This window comes from Phyllopteryx taeniolatus, chromosome 16 (assembly GCF_024500385.1).
Source record: "Phyllopteryx taeniolatus isolate TA_2022b chromosome 16, UOR_Ptae_1.2, whole genome shotgun sequence".
Taxonomy (NCBI): domain Eukaryota; kingdom Metazoa; phylum Chordata; class Actinopteri; order Syngnathiformes; family Syngnathidae; genus Phyllopteryx; species Phyllopteryx taeniolatus.
The window spans coordinates 9,353,077-9,366,933 of NC_084517.1; the positions used below are offsets into that span (position 1 = coordinate 9,353,077).

General features: G+C 40.6%; 1 protein-coding gene across 2 annotated transcripts; it reads right to left on the bottom strand.

The window, feature by feature from the left end:
• Window positions 1–15: 15 nt before the first annotated feature.
• Window positions 16–6,489, bottom strand: LOC133466345 (uncharacterized). 2 transcript variants are annotated; one of them, XM_061749933.1, is made up of 10 exons: window positions 5,815–6,488; window positions 4,853–5,011; window positions 4,578–4,696; window positions 4,230–4,389; window positions 4,028–4,146; window positions 1,857–3,309; window positions 1,316–1,496; window positions 696–904; window positions 541–606; window positions 16–385 (listed from the first exon to the last, which is right to left on the bottom strand). In XM_061749933.1, exons 1-10 carry the CDS (start codon window positions 6,365–6,367, stop codon window positions 366–368), a joined length of 3,039 nt encoding a protein of 1,012 aa, XP_061605917.1. In that variant the 5' UTR covers window positions 6,368–6,488; the 3' UTR covers window positions 16–365. The 2 variants fall into 2 exon arrangements, 1 of the variants encoding a protein (XP_061605917.1); XR_009784921.1 differs by lacking the exon at window positions 16–385 and having other exon boundaries at window positions 539–606; window positions 696–935; window positions 5,815–6,489.
• Between the last annotated feature and the right edge of the window lie 7,368 nt (window positions 6,490–13,857).

Below are 13,857 nucleotides of genomic sequence, written 5' to 3' on the forward strand. Positions count from 1 at the left end.
TAGATAATTTATTGCTTGGAACAAAAACAATTTTGAATTTAGCATTTGGGTTTTTATATATATATATACACCAATTTTTACAGCTTGTCTTGAAAATATAGGCATAATGTACTCCAAACATGGCAATGTTTAATATGTTCTCTCAAGATAAAGGTGAGGACATCTTGGTTATTTATAAAGTCCCAAATTGCTGAAGCAGACATTGCTTGTCTTATGCTACTCTGTGTTAGAATGGAGTTGGGATAAACAAACTAACATTATTACTGTTGTCTTTCACTCATGTAACTTCCAAGAGGTTTATGCACTTAATGCAATAGACAGTGAGAAAGGTTTGCAGTTGTGTACCAGGTTCTTTATTTCCAAGTTTACACATCACTAGTGGGACCTGTGAAGATAAAAAGAAAACATGACAATTATTTTTTCCTTTGCATCTTAATATAGGATTTTTTTTAATGAGTTGCCTGTTTTGAGTCATACAATATACTATATAAAATATAAAGACAAATGTTTCAGGCATGTGTCACATTTTTCAAAACTCACTGCGGATGCAGCCTACAACGCAGTCATGCTCTGCTGCAGAGCACACTTCTGTCACACAAAGTAAATCTAAGGACAGGGAAAGAAATGATGTTTCTTGAATTTAGTTACAATTGTGGTCAACAATTTGTCAATGCTTTTAGTTGTTTGTACCGTACCACTCTGTAGTTTAAAATAGTCCATCGGAAGTTGTATGATGTGTTCTGGGTGAGGTACCTCTGGGTCATCCAGGTGAGACAGCATGCCATAGTTCATGGAGGCAATGTGTAAGGGTAGTGACAGAAAGTGAGAGATTAAGATCTTCCGGATGTGGTGGGGGTCGATGTGTGGCAAAGGAAGCAGCTGTGAAGCTCCTCGGCTGGGGCAGCTTAATTTTCAATGGGAAAATGAAACATTTCCTTTAAACAGAAATAGCATTTTTGAATGCACATTGAACAGGCCAAATGTGCAGCTCTCTGCACACCAATTAAAATCAGTACTATTCGTTTGTTGTCAAGGCATAAGAAACATTTAAGAAAAAAAGGTAAAACTGAGCTTTTCTGTCAAAGCTTCAGGAGGCCAAATAGAAATTCCAGCCATTTACATATTTCACCTCATCAGATGTGAGATCATATGATCACAATGAAACTTGGCCTGACAGTCGAACTGTACATACAGGTGATACTTGCTAGAATATAAAGAGCTAAACAAAACCGACATTGTCTTGAAATGCAAAATGATACTAAGCAAAACCCTGTCAAGAATGTGTGTCTTGTTTCATGATTCTTCCATAACATACCAATCATCGATAAGAATGTAGGAGTGATATGAAGGTTGTGTGGAAGCCACGCAGGAGTGAACCAGCAGCATGAGGTCAGGCTCTTGGGGGTCAAGCAATCTCACTTCCAAATATACTTGTCTTCCTTGCAGGTAGCTGAGAGGCAGGTGGCCCTCAGGATGGAAGCTGGCAAAGGATTTGTCTAAAAGAAAGTATGCGGTAATGTAACATTTACAATTAAGTATGTAAAAGGCAAAAGGTAAATAAGGCCGATAATAGTTGCTATGACATCAATAGGCATTATTTCAATCGCTGAAAATGTAGCAAGGGTGGGGCATGGTGACCCCACTACTGGGTGAAGAGTGTACTGCCATCTAGCGGTGGTCTGATGTAGCGTCAGCCACTACTACAACAAATATAGTTGTGCGTGACGATGTATATGGATACAAATAAAATAGCCTGATAGTCTTGTAAGATAAATGGCAAACCGCTGTACAAGACCGCAATAAGTGCCTAAAGCCTCAATCCTGACTTACACACCTGCTGTGGAATGCTGGCTTACCGATCGTTTCATCGAGCTTGTCCTCTTCCCCACCAGCATGCTCAAAAAAATCATATGGCTGTTGTTGACTGATAAAATTTGGATGCATGTATAGAGGCCATGATTCTGATGAGGCAGTTTCTTTTTCAGAGTGGACATTGACAGGGTAGTAGAGGTGGTGGAGGTAAGGATGTGCTTGGACCTTTTGAACATTATCCATCTCTTCTGTGGTTAGTGGGATAGAAATGTGTTGAAATGGTGACTGTTTAGGAGGGTGCTGGGAAGGTGGAGCCACAGGATACATCTGATTGTAGCGATGAGGGTGGTGGGGGTATACATGAGGGGAAGGATGGTCAGACAAGTGAGTAGTTAAGAAAGCTTGCTTAAGAAAAGGAGCCATATGAGGAGTGTCTGATTCCAGAGTGTCATGAGAAGGGAGGAAACCTGCATTAGACTCAGGCATGGAATTACTCTCCATATAATTCAGTTGTGCTTCATCACCAGCAAACAAAGGACTTTGGATCAATTTAGAGTTAGATTTTTTGAGAGGATCTTTTTCAATTTCACCTGGCTCCCCTAAAGAGGGTTCCAACTCACGTGCTGGACTGACAGAAGGCCAAGGAGGTGCAGAAACATGGCTCCTCCTCATGTTTTTCGCATGACTATCAGAGGACTTTGTCGTCATGTCTCTTTGTGGATAGAGAAGAGGCAATGAATTTGAGTCATTCCAAGCACTATGTGGAAAATCGTAGTAGTGGTATGGATAGCGGTGTGGTGATTGAGAGAACATTGTCTCAGCTTCAGACTGTTGATTGACGCGGAATAACTCTGTAGACGCCATGTTATAGTATTTTGGGGACAGCTCCTCCAGAGCCACAAGGCCTGGATCAGAACCTCCGGGTGGATCAGATTGAAGGATTTTGGGGTGATGGTAGTAGTGGTAATATGAATTGAAGGCATGGCTTGGGGGTTGAATAGTGGCAGTTTGAACTTGAACCGGGGAACCAGCTGTACCATGCTGCTCAGACAAGCCTTGTAAATCTAAATCCACAATTTCTGGATCTGTTAATCCAGGAAGACTTTGAGCATCAAAATACTTTAATAAGTCCTTCACAGAATTCTGATGAGAGTGGTCATGATCCGCCTGCTGGGAGCCATCGAGAGGGTGAGACTGTGTATCAATTGTAGGTTCAGGAGTTGAAGATGTGTCCGTAGAAGAAGTATATGCCTCTTGGGGAGTAGGATTCCTGTGTCGGTAAGTTGGATGGGGGTAGTAAGGGGGTGCAAGGAAAAAAGGTGGAGCCCATGGATGAGAATCCACAGTTTTTGATACAGTTCTTGATGGCTTACTAGGTAAATGAGAGCTGCCCATCAGAGGCTGAGGAGTTAAAGGGGGCTCTTGGGAGGGAGACATGGGACAGGCCAAAGTAAAGTTACTGTCTCCAATTTGAAGATGAAGTGTGTGTTTGCCATTCTGAGGAAAAAAAGATCAGATATCTTTGTGAGGCCGTGTGGCAAATAAAACAGCAATACAAATGTCTGTTGAAATTATAGACATTTAAAGCCTTTTTATTTAGGGTCATTGTCTACTTTTTATATCAAATCGCTGGATTTATTTCAGCGATATAGACTACCCTAAAGTGTGCAATGTATGTCAATTGGAGATAGTATTTCAATAAGCTATTCTATGATTTGCTATTGAGAAAAAGTACAGTAGCAGGTTAGCCTATTTTTTTTTTTTTTATTTTACATTAAACTATGCTTCTGACATAAAATCATTTAATCGGGTACACCCGCAAATCTTAATGTGATTGAATACAATAGCTGTATAAATTATTATTATTATTTTTTAAATCTGTCTTTACCAAGATAACACTGTTTTGACTAACATAACGGGAGAGAAGTAAACTAGTAGTTCTCTATTTTATCCCTTTGGCGTTGCCAAAAAAGGATGCATATATAGAAAGTCCATCAGTTGGCTGCAGTGTAGTTCTAAAATCCACCTGAAACAGTGTCTGAGCATTATCATAAACATTATATATTTATTTACATTTGATTTTTTTATTAGATTGTATAGGTGTACTGAAGATTTTGACCAAACGATTTGGATAACTTGACATACCTAAATTTTAACTATCATACTGGATATTTGATGTAATTATCAGTATTGAGAAAAATACAGGTAGACCCACCTTTACAGTGATGCCACATGTAATGAATGGAGCAGCAATTAACATATCTGTATCTTGTCTGTCCAACGTGTAGCCACACTGCTGAGCCAGTGATAACACTGGGGTCCATTCTTCTCGAACTGCATAACAGTTAAGTCAAGAAACTCGTAGAGCAGTCATGAATATTCCATTCAAGTTGCTACCTTGTGTTAATATGGCTTACCTTTAACACTCACTTCTTGTGTAGCTGGAAGTCTGACATTCATGCCATGAAGGGAGCAACAGAGTGAAGAAGGGCTCATGCCCGGCTTGATGGGAGAGACCGGGCATGACATCTTGACTGGAGTCCCCCTCCATAGCAGAGGTAACACATAACTGTCTCCCTAGTCAATGCAAATCTTTAATTATTTTTGGGGACATTGAAACTAGATTTATTATTGATGATGTGCAACCAGGGGTGCTGCTTGGAATTTGGGCCCCACCATTCAAAGGGCACAAATCGAAAATACCTTTTTCTAGGGCCTGGCACTGGCATCCATATACAGAATGTATTCTAGGAAATCTGCTGTACCTGTTGTGTGACATGACAGGCACTGTACTGAGCTATCAAGCTGAGGTCTCTCCATGTGGTCTCCACAGAGTAGCCACACCGAGGGGGCAGCTGGGAGAGGCGAATGGATGAGTCATTCTCTGATTTAAAAAACAAAAAAAAGTCTTAATTCAATGAAATACTGTACTGTCAATTAACAAATGTACAAATGTATGTATAATTCAAAAGAAAATCGAGGTGAGTGTGCAACAAAAACAAAAATCTCAAACTAAACCTGGAGGAAGCTGTTGCTTCACCTCGGTCCAGCAGGAGCTGTACAGCTCGTCGCCTCCTGACAGTGAGGGTCATGGCGTCGTCTGCACAATGCACCTCAGGCTGCAGCTTCTGCCAGGTCTCCTCGGAGCTGCCCAGCTGCTCACCTGGCATCCTCGCTTTACCTTTTCCTTGTGGGTGGACTGACAAGTCACAGCAGTCACATGACAGAAGAACGTTGCAGCGCTGTCTAGGCACTTCCCTGTTCGGACAATCTCACAAACCAATCTGACATAGTAAATTCACTGGGGATCAAACTAGTGTTGACTGAGTCAAGCATCATTATTAACTGATTCGACTTCTTGAATGCCAACAGCACGTCCATTTACTAGTACACTATTACCTCACTAGTAAGAAAATCCAGTGCACTATTAGAATGACTCTTAGTAAAACGACTGTCTTACTAGTAATGTTTTTGGCTTACTAGTCCAAAATTAAACTTTACTAGTAAAATTACTGTGCTGTACTTTTAACACTACTAGATCCAACTAGTAGATGTGTCACGCACTTGTAGCTTCCAACGAGTTGGGCCTAATAGTGTAGATGGGGAACTACTAGAGAAAACCTGACTAGAAAGCCACATTCGTTCTGCCAGTGTGCCCAAGTTGTTCTACTGAAACGCTGAATTGTTCTACCGATGTAGACCAAAAAAAACAACCAAAAAGGTGTACTAGTACAGTATATGGCCCTTGAGATGGATGTTAAAGATCTCAAATAAATGCACAAATGGCTTTCCAAGGGTGTACCAAAAGTCAGCTGGAATAGGGTTCAGCTCACCAAATGAGGACGAGCGCTTTTGAAAATAAACATATGGACATTCAGTGTCAGCTACATAGTTTGAAAGTCCTCAAACAAAACCCATAGTAAGATTTGTCACAAGAATTCACACAATCAAAGCTATTCGTAAGAAAATGCACACGCGTACACACTTTGTGTCTGTCCTTACCTGCGACATCTGAATGAGACTGGCGGTCCAAATGAGGAATGTTTGCTTCAAGTTGCCCACTGATGAAAAACTTTCCATAGACCACATGTTGGATTTGACCTGAGCTGCAGTCCTCATTTGTAAGCTTCACAGAAACACTAGTCTCCTCCCTTCCCATTTTCTTTGCCTCGTCACAGGGTTTATCAAAGGTTTGGGCAGTTTCAGAAGAAGACGCCATGTTGTGTTTGGGCTTCTGGTCGGTCTCTTGGTTAAAAGTTTGACTCCATGTTCTGCCATTGTTCTGAAAGTTGTCTGTGACCATTGTAGATATTGTAGTCGAGTCTTTTACTTGCCTGCTCGAAAGTAATAGATGTCTCTTTGCGTCTTCTGGGCTGAAATTATTGTTGTGACTTTTTGCCATTTCACTGTTATCCTTGTGTTGAAGAGAGGTCAGATTTAAACTGAGGTGCGAATAATGAGACATAGGTTTGCAGATTGCATAGGGTAGCGTTATTGTTAAGATGGTGGAAAGTAGGAAGACCACGATGTGATATCGTTTGGCTTTCAAATGCATTGCCAAGTTCAGTTTGTTTCTCTGCGTCAAAACGCTGGGGATGAAGCGCCTCTGCAAAAAAGCTTTTAAGGCCTCTTGGCAGCACACCTGTTCACTAATTGGCCCTTAATTGACCACGTGACCAGAAGCAAACACAATACCTGTATGTTAATGTTACACTGTTGTTTAAACGCTGTACTATAGTTGGAAATTAACACAATATAGACAGCTGACTTGGTTTTGACAAAAAAAATAAAAAAAATGTTAAATAATCTTTTTCAACATGTATTGTATTTTCTCATTTTGTATTTGACCATTTGGCTCTCTTACGGCCAAAAGGGGGAAAAGTAAAAGTACTTAAGCACGACTGCTTATGCCGTACAATGGAGTTGAATTTTGTTTGTTTGTTTGCCCACCATATATTGCAAGGATGGGGAAACTTTTTCATTTAATTTTTAAAACAGACACATGGGCCAGGTCATTCGTAAATAAGCTAGAAATAAAAACAGTTAAAATGTGTATGAAAAATATTATATTTTGGATTATTATATAATGAATTTTATTTTTATGTATAATTATTTCATTATTTACAGGAAACTAATTAACCAATTATTTAATTAACAGCAAAATTATCTGCTTCTTTCTATCCATCCATCCATCTTCCGCTTATCCAAGGTGGGGTCGGTGGGGGCAACAGCCTCAGCAGGCTAGCCCAGACTCGAAATTAATGCAACAAATATAGCACTCTTGATCATGTAAATGCTCAGTGGCCAGGTTAAAGAAAGGAGCAGACCGTATGTGGTCCGGGGGCCATAATATGCCCATCCCTGCCTGATATCCAGTATACACAGTACACATGCGCAATTTTATGAGATCACTACTCCGTTCCGTCCACTAGAGGACGCCCTACTGCATTCTATCTATCTATCTATCTATCTATCTATCTATCTATCTATCTATCTATCTATCTATCTATCTATCTATCTATCTATCTATCTATCATTACCTACTGATCCATAAAGGTTAGTTTAGAGAGATTAAACTCCCATTGACCATGTAGTGGAAATGATATTTTCCTTCTTTAAACTTGATAAAATGTGTGACAAATGCTTTCCACTGCCTTGATCATGCTGGTGTCCTCATGTTGTCAAGATGGCTACCGGTACTATGTCTCATTTTGTAACATGCCACTAGTTAGTTGGGAGTGAGAGTTATAACCTTTTTTTTTTTTTTTTTTTAATTCTTTTTCCTCTCAAGTTAAACTAAATTTGAAGACTTGATAAGTCATGTCTTTCCAAAATGTTTGTGCGTGTGTTGGCGGAAGAGGGGCATCATCAGTAGACGATGGGTGCGGCAGTTGGATGACTCACATTTTAGAGTTGCCTAGTTACCGCCCAGTGTTGTTTTCTTTTAGTCGAAGTGAGAATACAGTGTGCATGTCTGCATTTCAGAGAGAGAGAGAGAGAGAGAGAGACTTTTGGGAGGCAGGGGTGGCACGCAGCCGGAAGCGGGCGGAGTCCAAATGTTCCCAAAAAGGACTCCAATCACGTGAGGAGAAACTGGAGTTGAATGTAGTTATGCCGACACAGAAAAACCCAGCAGTGGGGGTGAAGTAGTGAATCAAGAATCAAAAACCGCTGGCCAGTAACCATGGAAACGGGTCAGCCTGGGCAAATGTGAGGTATTCCTTTTTTGGAAACTGAATGTAAACAGTGACTTGGACCCACTGGAAGCCGTAATGTAGCAAAACACAAGTGCCTCGTGTCAGCTCTACAGTAGCCACTAAGTCTGTTTTTAAAAAAAATACATTTTTTTTTGTAATGAATTCCTCAATTTTCTTATTTTCTTCAGACCAAAGGCAAGCTGCCAACAGGAGTGATGCAAATGATAAGACTGGGTCCCAATTTGCTTATCTTAATGTTTGATGTTTTAATTTGAATTTCATCGCATGTTCAGTGAAGCTTTTCCTCACTTTGTTTAAGCTTCTCTCTCTCTTTTTTGTCTTAGCTCTTTGCACACTGAGATATTTGTTTTCCATACATACTGTACAAACACCAATTCGTTAGTGGTGAGTCACTGAGAATTAGAGTGGGGTAACTCAATTTTTGTCATTTTGCAGGAGAGTAAGATTTTATGGCGGCAACAAAATCTGGGGACTCTTGATTATTTATATGTCAATTTATACTTCTACTGGATACTTGTTTGTTTTTTTAACAGAAATTGTGGTTTTCCACAGAGTTTGGTTTATTCCAAACAAATTATACAACCCCAATTCCAATGAAGTTGGGACGTCGTGTTAAACATAAATAAAAACAGAATACAATTATTTGTAAATCATGTTCAACCTATATTTAATTGAATACACTACAAAGACAAGATATTTAATGTTCAAACTGATCAACTTTATTGTTTTTAGCAAATAATCATTAACTTAGAATTTTATGGCTGCAACACGTTCCAAAAAAGCTTGGAAAGGGTCATGTTTACCACTGTGTTACATCACCTTTTCTTTTAACAACATTCAATAAACGTTTGGGAACTGAGGACACTAATTGTTGAAGCTTTGAAGGTGGAATTCTTTCCCATTCTTGCTTGATGTACAGCTTCTGCTGTTCAACAGTCCGGGGGCTCCGTTGTCGTATTTTACGCTTCATAATGCGCCACACTTTTTCAATGGGAGACAGGTCTGGACTGCAGGCAGACCAGTCTAGTAGCCGCACTCTTTACTACGAAGCCACGCTGTTGTAACACAAGGACAATGTGGTTTGGCATTGTCTTGCTGAAATAAGCATGGGCGTCCATGAAAAAGACATTGCTCGGATGGCAGCATGTGTTTGTCCAAAACCTGTACCTGTGCATGTACCGTTCAGCATTAATGGTGCCTTCACAGATGTGTAAGTTACCCATGCCATTGGCACTAACACAGCCCCATACTATCACAGATGCTGGCTTTTGAACTTTGCGTCCATAACAGTCCGGATGGTTCTTTTCCTCTTTGGCCCGGAGGACACCACGTCCACAATTTCCAAAAACAATTTGAAATGTGGACTCGTCGAACCACAGAACACATTTCCACTTTGTATCAGTCCATCTTAAATGAGCTCGGGCCCAGAGAAGCCGGCGCCGTTTCTGGAGTCCGTGTGGTGATATCTTTACACATTGATGTCGGTTTTTGATGCAGTGCCGCCTGAGGGATCGAAGGTCACGGGCATTCAATGTTGGTTTTCGGCCTTGCCGCTTACGTGCAGTTATTTCTCCAGATTCTCTGAACCTTTTGATGATATTAGGGACCGTAGATGATGAAATCCCTAAATTCCTTGCAATTGTACGTTGAGGAACATTGTCCTTGAACTGTTCGACTATTTTCTCTACATTTGTTCACAAAGAGGTGAACCTCGCCCCATCTTTGCTTGTGAATGACTGAGCAATTGAGGGAAGCAATCATGGCACCCACCTGTTCCCAATTAGCCTGTTCACCTGTGGGATGTTCTAAACAGGTGTTTGATGAGCATTCCTCAACTTTCTCACTCTTTTTTGCCACCTGTCCCAACTTCTTTGGAACGTGTTGCAGCCATAAAATTCTAAGTTAATGATTATTTGCTAAAAACAATAAACTTTATCAGTTTGAAGATTAAATATCTTGTCTTTGTAGTGTATTCAATTAAATATAGGTTGAACATGATTTGCAAATCATTGTATTCTGTTTTTACTAATGTTTAACCCAACGTCCCAACTTCATTGGAATTGGGGTTGTAGATAACATTCACTAACATGCAGATGCTCTGGCACCCAAGCTAAAGCGCTACTGTACTTCTATCAATCTCTGAACTTCACTGAGGTGAAGCCTGGTTTCACAGGTGCAGCCATTTTTGAGATGGGAGTTGGCCCAGTTGTTACACATGAATCGGGAATTGTGCTGAATACCATAACTGACTGTCCCGTGTATGTTACAATTAAAAGTAAAGTTTGATTTAGACCAGTATTCATCCTTTTGTCTATTCATTTATGCACTTACGTGACTTAAAAATGACCAAAAAAGGAGTTAGCCCACTCTAGTTCTCAGTAACTCTTTATTGTAGGGTAAGTCCTGAAATGGGGTCTCTTGTAGTAGAATCATCTATAGTCCCACTTTTTCTATCAGTTTTATTTCTGGATTTATTATTAAGTTCAAGCAAAGACAATCATACTTTCAGGAAGGGGTAATACATATATCCAGCCCTTAGAGAATGATATTACAGAGTTCTACCCAGTCCCTTCGACTGTGTGGCACACGTGCCAACCACATGCAGCGCACAACATCAAAAAAAGAATTCATTTACGCCATTCTTCGTTTCGTATTCATGTTCCAAATATGCACATACTGTATGCCCCCCGAAATAGCAAGCATACTCAATTACATAATGTGAAGTTTTTCTACGGTAGTAAATTTTCATAATGCGAAGGGCAACAACATAAACAAACAAGACGTAAACACAAAGTACAACAACTAATGACCAATCCTGTGAAACATATTGCGGGGGGGGGGGGAACAACATATTTCTGTTTCCTTGGTGAATGAGTAAGTGTTTTGCCTTTGTTTGTCTCGGGAGCAGATGTGTCACGAGCCAAATGTGTGTTCCGCATGTAAGACTGTGCGATTAGGTTTGTGAGAACTTGCGTATGTGTCACTCGGGAGCAAGCCCGTGCAGTAGCGATATTATTATCATCAAAAGCCGCTCGGCCACACCGGAAGCGAGGCCAGTAGCACCGCTAGACTCAAAAATGAACCTTTGAGGCCCCGAGCTTGCCCTTCTAACGTAAAACCTCCCACTTCAAAGTCCAAAATACTTCAAACTACTTTTAATAGAAACGTTCCTGTTTGCTTTTTCAAAATTACAATTCATATGTGTTTTGGAAGGGTGACGTGCAAGGCAGCAAAGGAATGAGTGGCTTGAATAAGGAACCACAGACGAGGAGTTTTACTATTGTGTAATGCTGCAGTGTTATTGCCTGCGGTCAGGCTCGCTCATCTGGCATGTGCACGCTGCTTTACTTCCCACAGACATGTTGAAAGCCACCCTCCCTTCGCAAACACCTTCATCAAGGAATTATTGTCCAACAAACATTTGCCACATGCCATGCTGCAGCGCTTGGATATCAAATGAAATTATAATTGAGCTGAGGCTTATGTCAAACAGATGAAAATCTCATATTAGTGATTAAAATGCCACAGTTTTAAGAGAGCAGCTGTGGCATTGTGACTCTAATAAGGGAGCATTTCAGTTGTGCGAAGCTACTGAAATTCGTATCGTGACGGGGCTCATAACTCATTCTGGGGAAATATAAAAATGTCAAAACGTTGCATAGCTCAGTTCTGCGCGTTGAATAGCAGATTGTGCCCTGCATTCACTTCTCATAAGATCCCACAGTAATTTCCAAACAGGAACTTTATGGAACCACCCTGAAGTAGGCATGCTTGGGAGCACTTAATTTCATGGATTCGTTATTTCTTCATGTGCGCTCGGCATTTGGTATCGCACACACACACACACACACACACACACACACAATATCACACTGCTCAAAGTGTCCTTTATGATTCTGGTTTTTCCAGTACTCATCGGCATTGCAGTATGACAAAGGGCTGTTTGTTGAGCAAGCTACCCCATTGGTCTCCTCAATAGTTAAACAGGCATGTGATTAGTTGACTTGTGCTTGGTTCAAAACAGCGTCTTGTTAGCCAAGTCTCTGTCTGCCCCCGCCCCCCTTAGACAAGTAGGCATTGGTAGCAAAACACTTCCTGCATCATCCAAGTGCCCCCCCAAAATTAGCATGTCCACAGGTTTTATTCAGCGCAAAAGATGTCACAGAGTGTTTGATCACACTGTATGTACGGTACAGTGCAAAAGCTTGGTTTGCCTCGCCTAAAGGTGGGGTCGACACGCCCAGGACGCAATCGGGTTCGGCCACATTCTCTCCTCTCTATCCTGTCTCACTCTTCTCTCTGCTTAACGCTCCACACTACATCATATTCACTTGCGTCTCACAATGCATTTCTAACCAAGATTAAGCACCGTGTTGTTTATTGAATCTCTTTAAGGTTGTGATGTGAGCATGGCTCTAGCGCAGCAGTTCAAACGGTTTATATTCCATCACGTTCACATGAATGAAGTGTTATCTATGCGGTACTATGAAAAGAATATTCTTTTTTTTCTGACTTGAGTAAGTCATAGGAATGGATAATGTGTTTACAAATCCAGCTCGATGTGAGTGAAATGATTGTGTTTGCATTCATCCATGTGTGCGTACTGGAACTGATAGCATTTCCATGACTTACAGCAGGCAATGGTAGCCTTTTATCGGGCAAGGAACCATATTTGGTAATAGGACAATTTCGAAAAGCCCTTCAGCAACATTTGGAAAAACAAGTTCAAACAGGTTTAAAAAATATTTAAATAAAATATAATTCTCCTTAAAAAGTAATGGCTCCAAAGCTAGTCAAAATCATTCGCATGGTATCCAAATGGCGTAATCAGCCACTGCTCATTCCTTGTCCTAAACTGTCAGGTCCAAGCAAGGCCTTCTCTGCTGTCCTAAACTGACTGACAACATCCACAGCCATAGTTCGAATACTTATGCCATGAAATTGCATTAACTTATTCCCAACAGTCTCGTCTCTTCATATCGTAGCATGACTGCGCTGCTTCCAGTACTTGTTTGTGGGTGTTAGATTCTTTTTTTTTTTTTTTTGTGCCATCAGATTTCAGCCTCTACCCTGTATGTGGTACCAGTTCATCTACTATGCCCAGGGTCATCAGAATTAAGAGTGTTGCCTGACGTAACGTAAAACTATTAGCTATGGGACTGTTTATTTAACCAATCAGATTTCGGATTCATCCTCATAGTTAGCTGGTCCTCGATGATGTCAGCATTTTTTTTTAATTTATATTTTTTTGAGCAAGGCACAGACCCCAACCCTCCAACTTAAGAGGTGCAGCACTGTTTGCACTCCCCTTTAACTCTGACATATCTCTATGCATGCCAGAGATTATGTTGAATTTCCCCTTGAATTATAATGACTACAATAAATTAGGAAATTAAATAAAAATAAAAAAAAATTAGTGGCCTTTTCTGAAGATGGGTCCCATACTAATCATCCTAATGCTTCAACTACTTTCTGGCATGAGTGTAACCCATTACACATGTGCTTCAAACTGGGCACACCACTAAATAATCACAAAGCATACAGAACCATAGTGACAACACAAATCCTTTTTCAGAGTTTTTTGTTCCCATCCCAATCCTCGTAGTGGTTCACCCTCTGTCTGGGATGTCTCCCACAACAATTAGTTATCCCAATGTCACAAATTACTTCTCTCCATCCCACTTGCGACACCAGTTGTCACAAAAGGCAGGAGAGCATTTCCCTTCATCTTGATTTTAACCCGTCTTTTGAAAGTTTTGTTGTTGTTGCTTTTTCCCCCCCCAATTTCCACGTGATGTCAGTCAATCTGCCCTACAAGGGCTTAAAC

Coding starts and splice junctions, on each gene's coding strand:
- LOC133466345 (XM_061749933.1), bottom strand. CDS start 6,367: ATGCATTTGAAAGCCAAACGATATCACATCGTGGTCTTCCTACTTTCC. Junction 4,697..4,852: donor ACAGCTCCTGCTGGACCGAG/GTGAAGCAACAG, acceptor TTTTTAAATCAG/AGAATGACTCATCCATTCGC. Junction 386..540: donor CGTTGTAGGCTGCATCCGCA/GTGAGTTTTGAA, acceptor TTATCTTCACAG/GTCCCACTAGTGATGTGTAA.